The sequence below is a fragment of the Sorex araneus genome, chromosome 6 (genome assembly GCF_027595985.1).
Source record: "Sorex araneus isolate mSorAra2 chromosome 6, mSorAra2.pri, whole genome shotgun sequence".
Classification (NCBI taxonomy): Eukaryota; Metazoa; Chordata; class Mammalia; order Eulipotyphla; family Soricidae; genus Sorex; species Sorex araneus.
The window spans coordinates 105031718-105039610 of NC_073307.1; the positions used below are offsets into that span (position 1 = coordinate 105031718).

At 37.0% G+C, this 7893-nt stretch overlaps 1 protein-coding gene across 1 annotated transcript; it reads left to right on the top strand.

Annotated features, from left to right (window-relative positions):
• Positions 1-6424: 6424 nt before the first annotated feature.
• On the top strand, positions 6425-7378 carry LOC101543942 (olfactory receptor 51Q1-like). The gene has a single exon (XM_004618353.3). The coding sequence runs from the start codon at positions 6431-6433 to the stop codon at positions 7376-7378; it is 948 nt and encodes a 315-aa protein (XP_004618410.3). The 5' UTR covers positions 6425-6430.
• The last annotated feature ends 515 nt before the right edge of the window (positions 7379-7893 follow it).

Sequence of the window (7893 nt, forward strand, 5' to 3'; positions counted from 1 at the left end):
AGGAAATTGGATATAAGAGAAATCACTAATACAAGCCATTTTTAACAAAACACTGTCCCCGTAGTGGGAGAAAATAAAAGACTTTCTAGTGATTACATAACCAGATGCCAATTTCCGCTATTATTTTCATTCTATAATCCTAGACTAATTGAATCCAGAGAATATAAATCACAGACCCTTATTATCCGTGTAGAGATTCAGCCTTCCTGGCAAGACATGAAATTCAGTGTATGTTGAGGACTTGTAGGACATTGGAGTTAGAAAAATAGTACAGTGGGCAGGGCCTTATACAAAGCTGACCAGGATTCAGTCCTCAACACCCTATATGGTCTTCCGAGCACTAATAGGGATAGTTTCCTGAGCCAGTAGTAATCTCTGAGCGTCACCGGGTGTGACCCAAAAGCTTAAAAAAAAAAAATACTGGTAGGATACAAAAGTATTTCTATTCACTTGTAAGAGGAAACTTCAATTTGTCTTTCCAATTTAGTTCAAGAGATAGTTGATATCTTCACCAAAGTACTCAAACTATATTAATTCTAAATGTGGTCAGTTTACAATGTCAACAACAGAGTTCAATTCTGTTCTAACATAATAGTCCATCCTACAAACCATAAAATGGAGAAAAAATGGCTCCACGTGTGCACAGGATTTGCTTTAGGGAAGCGTGGATTTAATCCCAGCAACACAGCCCCACCCCCAAGCACGAAAACTGGAGTAATCCCTAAACAAGACCAGGTGCAGCCTCCCCAAACAAACAAACATGTGTCATGTTGTAGTAAACAAAAAGGAATTATCACAAGAAAAAATATCTAGGAGACTTATACCTCACAGCCACCACCATGAAATTGCCCAGCTTTAGTGTTCATGACTAATCTCTACAGAGATGCCACGGTGAGGAAACTTCCAGGTTCTCCAGGTTTTGGGCTAAAAAATCTGGGTTCTCTGTGTGGGAGTGGGTTACCCTCACCCTTGTAGCACCTGAAGCCACGGCAGCCACATTCACATCTGATAACCTCCGCCATGTAAACACTGGCCCAACTTTATCGTTTCACAGCTAATCTCAGAAGAGATGAAAGCCAAGCTGTTAAAACTCACCACATAATTCTGAAAGCTGAAACTTCTAGGGTCCCCTTGGGAGGGGGGAAGGCCCAGAAATTTCCCAGTTCTACAGACACTGGAACTCCTGGAGAATGTGACGATCACGTGCGATGGCTCCAAATTCTACAATACAGACAACCCAGTAGGAGCACACCAAATTAGATGGGAAAGTAGCATAGGAGCCAACTAAGCTCAATAAACAAAAACAAAAACACAGGAAGCTTAACTAGTAACATTAGCTCAATATGCTCTCAGACTAATGACTTTAATGACCCCCTGGTAAGAGAGAACAATATTCTCAAATTTTCTTTTACAGAAAAATTACAGTGGGAAGGGCATTTGCCTTGCACGCAACTGACCCGGGTTCCATCCCCAGCATTCCATATGGTCCCCCAAACACCACCAGGAGTGATGCCTGAGTGCAGAGCCAGGAGTAACTCTCGAGTATTGCTGGGTGTGACTCCAAAAGCTATTTTTAAAAACATCAAGGAATTATTAAAATCATGATTATTTTCTAAACTGACTCAAACTCTGCTCTTAATTTGTTATGTGTTGTTCACTTATCATCCTAACTATATAATATATGACCTGAGAAAATTGCTCAATTATTTTAAAGGCACATACAGTTTCCATTCTTAAATATCTATCCTTTATATATCCATAACTGGTTTTTCTCAACATTAACTAAAAAATATCTGTAAGTACTAGGTTTGCAAGAAGTTTAGCTTTTAAATTTACCTTTGACTAAACAACATGAATTTGATGGGAGTGCAAAAAATATGAGTGCAAATATTATCAAGAGGGCAAAGGATGAGTATTGACATAAATTTCTAATGTAAATTTGAAAAGCTGCAGTTTAGAGTTCAGATTGTTCTTGACAACTGACATTTTTCTTCTCATCACTAATTGTTCTTTGTGATATTTTCAATTACAATCATATGTCTATGTAAATTTATAAACGTGGGTCTGTGGATTCCTATTACCCTACCTGGCATAGTTGGGCTATCTCTTGTGCTACACTTGTCATCTTTAATCAATTTTTAGACATTGTAGATAAAATTGTACTCTTTTAAAATTATTCTTAATAACATAAAAGAAGTCCAAGTGAAGTAGACAGATAGACAGGGGAGCACTCACAGTGAGTTTTAGGGCAGTTATAAAACAATAATGGGATTTTAAAAAGATACTCTGTCACTGGTCCTAGAGTAATCAAATGCATTAAGGCCAGACCCACGTGAGGACACAGGAACTGAGGTTGATAATACTCTACCTGGCATCAGCAGCTGCCTAGAGAATGTTGAATCCTGATGAAAAAAAACTTCAATAGAAATGAAAAGGTTATGATGAAAACAAACAGTGGACCACCAATAATTCCAAGCTGTACACTCTCCAAGTTTTCCTGAACAACATTTTAGCAACAGACTCATCTTTACCAAAAGCTTTATCTGGGTGCAGTGTGGGAAAAAACCTGCAAACCCAACTATGCAATGGCAAGCGGAGAGGTTCCCCATTCTGAGGTGGGGTTGACCTGTGTCCTAACCTGAGATGATACTCTTAACTTTCCCCTCTGGAGAAGCCCATGTTCCATCTTAAATGTGTTATTCTCATTTTCCTCCCTTGTAATATCAAAATAAAACTGTCTTACTTCACTATTCATGTTTTCTCGTCATTATTTTTTTTGTGAGGGAAAGCCACATTCTTGAAAAACCTGGCTAGAATTTAGACCTGACTTTACTTTCCTTCAAAGAGCAGTTCTCATTCCAGTCTGAGTCCCATAGCTCCCACAGAAGTCAGGTGGTTGAGATCATATCCTATGTAGAACAAGTGGGGCTCCAGTGCAATTTGACAACTGCCTTATGGGGCTGGTGAGATTTAAGATTTGTGCTGGGCAGTGCTCATAGCAGAATTTTATCAGTCCTAGTCTTTGGGGTACTTCTCGATTAGCAAGATAGGTAGACAGAGTGGTAGATGCCCCTCTTGAGACTGTCACCTCCCTTCACTTCGCATAGGTCATCTTCAACATACGCATACAGAGAATTATGTCTCAGAATTGCAAGTTGATTATGAATCTTCCTAGAAAAAAAGAACTATTTTTAAAGAATCTCTGATAAAATCTTAGTGACCCAACTCATATGTATGCCTCATAAAATATGAAGTTGGCTTTCTTAAAATCTATTGCAAACCCAAGTCTAGTACTATATCCAAAGGGAAGCTTCAGGGAGCAGGAGCTAGTCTTAGAGTATAACTCATATAATATGTGTTTAACGTCAGTTGTCTTTTGTTTGTTGTGGGGTGGGAGTGGGGGGCTGCAAAAAAGACTTTGTGTCCCAGGAATTGAACTCAAGATCTTATACATATAAGGCAAGAGACAAATAAGTATGTGTTGATTCTGTAAACACTTGACTCTGGCAGTCTTAATTACCACATTATTTCATAAAGAGTCAAGCTGTGGGGCCGAAGCGATAATACAGAGGGTACGGTGTTTGCCTTGCACGTGGCCGACCCGGGTTCTATCCCTGGAATCCTATGTGGTCCCCCAAGCACCACCAGGAGTAATTCCTGAGTGTAAAGCCAGGAGTAATCCCTGAGCATCACTGGGTGTGACCCAAAAAAAAAAAAAAAGTCAGAGCTGTTCTTGTTTTATTTCTGCATCCTCAACTGCTTTTGAAACTTTTAACTTTTTTTGTTTGCTTGTTTTTGAGCCACATTCCACAATGCCCAGGGCCTATTCCTGGCTATGCACTCAGAGATCAAAGGAATTGTGTTGAATCTATATCATACTTTTGGTAAATGATAATTTTTTATTTGTCTCATTTTCATGAGATAAGTATGAAGTTTTCTGTGTTGTTATGCCTTTGTCACTAATAATTATTAATAAACATTACTATTCAGAATGTCAAAAAATCTCTTATTTGAAAGGTTAAAGCACTGTTCATATAATTTAAATTTTCATCATTGGCTTCTTGAATGAGGCGTACATGAACATACGGTATATTATGATGTGCTTATTTATAGTAGCACTTCTATCATAAACTTTTACTTAACTTTTCCCATTAATCTATTTTAATATTGAAATCGATAAACTTTATACATTGACTGTCATATTTTACATGCCATTCATTGTGTAACATGCTCTATAATACACATTTGGGAACTTGTTTTAATTTATGTTATTTTTCATTTATTGATAAATCCTTTAATTCATCTATTTTAGATAATTTCTAAGATGGGAAAAAATTATAATTTCTTTTCTGATTTGTGAAATAATAATTCTACTGCTGTTAAGTTTAGAGATTCATCAATGAGAGATTTTAATGCACTGTTTTCAGTTTTGGTGATTAATATTTCATTACATTTTCCAGTTATATTTAGTTTGAATTGGAGTTAAAACTTATCATTCAAATCTTTTTTCTAATTCAGTTTTTATGTAACTTTCGTCATGTATATATGCTATAAATGTGAAAGGAAAACTTATGACAATAATTTCATAACTTCATTGCTAGGTAAATGATCCTTGAGTAGAGAGATTATTTCTTTTTATGAGCAATTCCCTCTGTTTCGTTTCAAACTGCTTAGATTAAATATTCTTCAGAATAATTATCTGAGAGATGTATATTCCCACCATAATTATATAATTTAAATCACATCAACAAACTGTAAGAGTGAGAGTTTAATATAGTTTTCTAACTAGTATTGCTGGAGGGTGTTAGGGATTTAAACAAGGGTTCTCACACAGCTGACTTCCTGGATTCCCAGTGTGACCCAGGTCTCATAATATCTCTTTAGGTAACCCGGAGGGATCTGTCATACTCCCCACTCTGCAGCCTTAAAGATTTGCAAGAGTTGATAATATATCTACCCTGGAAACCAAATAGAGAAAATAGGTCTCCGTTAGAGAGGAGAGCACCATCAGACAAGACACAGGTAAGACCCATCTAAATTTTCAGGGTTAAGCAAGATCAATAACTAATGTTAAAAGAATTTTAAAAAATTACACAGGTAACACTAAGCAGTTCCTATCCCAGAAAGGAATAAGAAGCATAATTGTATTTTCCCAAGCTTTATACTCACTGTTCTAATCTATACCTTGCAACTAGTTTCCACTTATTTTAATATTCCAGAAGTGCATCCCATAGTGTCAAATGACAGCCTATAAAGAAAGACGTATAAAATATAATATAAAAAGTAATGGTCACAGTGTAATATTAAATTAATAAGATTGTAATTAATTTAGATCAAGGTGATTAAAAGATTGTGATTAATTTGGATCAAGAAAAATAGGTGAGAGTAGTTATAAAAATCAAAAGATTTTATTAGGTTTTACACATTAAGAATTCAAAAGAATATGAATTATATATATTCGCCAATGTTTTTAATAAATAAAGTTTAAGTCTGTGAGATTATCTTTTGGGTTAAAAATCAGAAAAAGACATAGTTTAGGACCCAGTGTACTGATGGGAATGAGAAAATATAAGCAGAAAAGACATTAACAGAATTTGCCATAAATAATTGTGTTCTAATATCAATAAAGATGTGTTTGTACCCACTTTATTTAAACACTATGGTTTACAATGTTGGTCATGATGGTATGTTACAGGTACTTAATATTCCAACACCAATCCCACCACCACTGTCTCCTTCCCTCCACCATTGTTTCCATTTCCCTGCTAACCCCTCAATCTTGCCCTTAGCAGACCCACATAATTTATTTTCCATTGCTTGATACTACTAAATTGCTAATAGAATAATAAAAAAAATTCTGTGGAAGATAATTTGTTAAAATTAGTGTACATCACCATGGGGACATTAAGTCCTGTCTGAGGGTTTACAGAAGTGTTGTTGCAAGTTAAGCCTTCTGTGTTAATGTGTTGGCTTCTGCACTACATACCATCCAATCTGGTGTGCCACTACTGGGAAGTCAGTGTTGTAGAGTTTGGAGATGTTGCACCAGTAAATTCATAAGTCCGACCAGAGACATGGAGGCAGCTTTCAGGTGTGGGAACAGCTTCCATGGTTTTGCTTTGTTTGGGTATGAAGTGGTTCACCTGGCTCTGAGATACTTCTGGAGACCTCAGTCTGGAAGAGGAGTCCAAGAAATTTAGGGAGCTAGTTGATCTCTCTTGAGATTTATTTATGAGTCTCTGGAACAAGGTCAGTAGATGGGTTTACATGGCAGCAGTGGGATGTGGGCTTAAAAGCAATATTCTTGGATGTCTGTTTAATTGCATACAACTTTGAACTTTGATTTAGGTAGACATTAAGGAAACTACTTTAAAATATATTACTAATGTGTCTGTTTCTCTCTGGCAGTGTGAGACAACATCCATTAAACATGTCTGAGGTAACTAATAGCACCCACATTCCCTTCTACTTCATTCTCACTGGCATCCCGGGATTTGAGGCTTACCACATCTGGATCTCCATCCCCTTTTGCTGTCTCTACACTATCTCCATCGTGGGCAATACCACCATTCTATCTGTAATACGCACAGAGCCATCTCTCCACCAGCCCATGTACCTATTTCTCTCCATGCTGGCCCTGACTGACCTGGGTCTCACCCTCAGCACCCTGCCCACAGTCATGCAGCTTCTCTGGTTCAACATCCGGCATATCAGCTTTGAAGCTTGCTTTGCCCAGTTCTTTTTCCTACATGGATTCTCCTTCATGGAATCTTCTGTCTTGCTGGCCATGTCTTTTGACCGCTATGTGGCCATCTGCCGCCCCCTGCATTATGCCACTATCCTCACCAACACTGTTATTGGCAGGATTGGAATAGCCATTGTTCTCCGCTGTGTTCTGGCTGTTCTTCCCTCTCTTTTTCTACTCAAACGTCTCCCTTTTTGCCGCTCCCACCTTCTCTCTCACTCCTACTGCCTTCATCAGGATATGATTCGCCTGGCCTGTGCTGACATTCGTGTCAACAGCTGGTATGGGTTTGCTCTAGTTTTACTTATTATTGTAATGGACCCTCTACTTATTGTGCTGTCGTATGCAATGATTCTAAAAAGCATCTTGAGCACAGCCACCTGGAATGAGAGACTCAGAGCCTTTAATAACTGTCTGTCTCACATTCTGGCTGTTCTGGTTCTTTATATTCCCATGGTTGGAGTGTCTATGACTCATCGATTTGCCAAGCATGCCTCTCCTTTGCTCCATGTTTTCATGGCCAATGTCTATATGTTGGCGCCTCCCGTGATGAACCCAATCATTTATAGTGTAAAGACTAAACAGATCCGTCAAGGAATTATCCATCTCCTATTCCAGAGGAAAGTACATTAACTATTTGGATTCATATTTACAGAAAATTTTCAACAATAACATAGTTCAAAGCAAGAGTCTACTATTAAAAAAATCAAAGTTGTATAGGTGGAGAAAAGACATAGATGGTATATACTAACTTCCAATACATTAAAATTTTAAAAGTCACTATTATTTGTTATCATAACTATTTTTTTATTTTCTTTACTCTTTCCAAGCCATATGACTTTACAAAAATATATTTTATAATATAATAAAGAATACCATCATGACTTGCACTGATTCTTCAGTGTCACTGTTCTTAAGCTTGCAGTAAAGTTATACAATTTTGTTTTAGAAGCTCAAAATACTGTTAATAATGTGAAAATATGAAGTACCTTTATAAGCAATTCTGAATAAAATGCCACCTTTTATTAAAAATAAGCAGGTAGAAGATTGAATTGAGTAAAGAGCATATATGTGCTATGTAAGTAGTAATTAAAAGCAATATGTAATGAGGACTTAAATAAAAGGCTTTCAAAGTAAATAAATTTGTA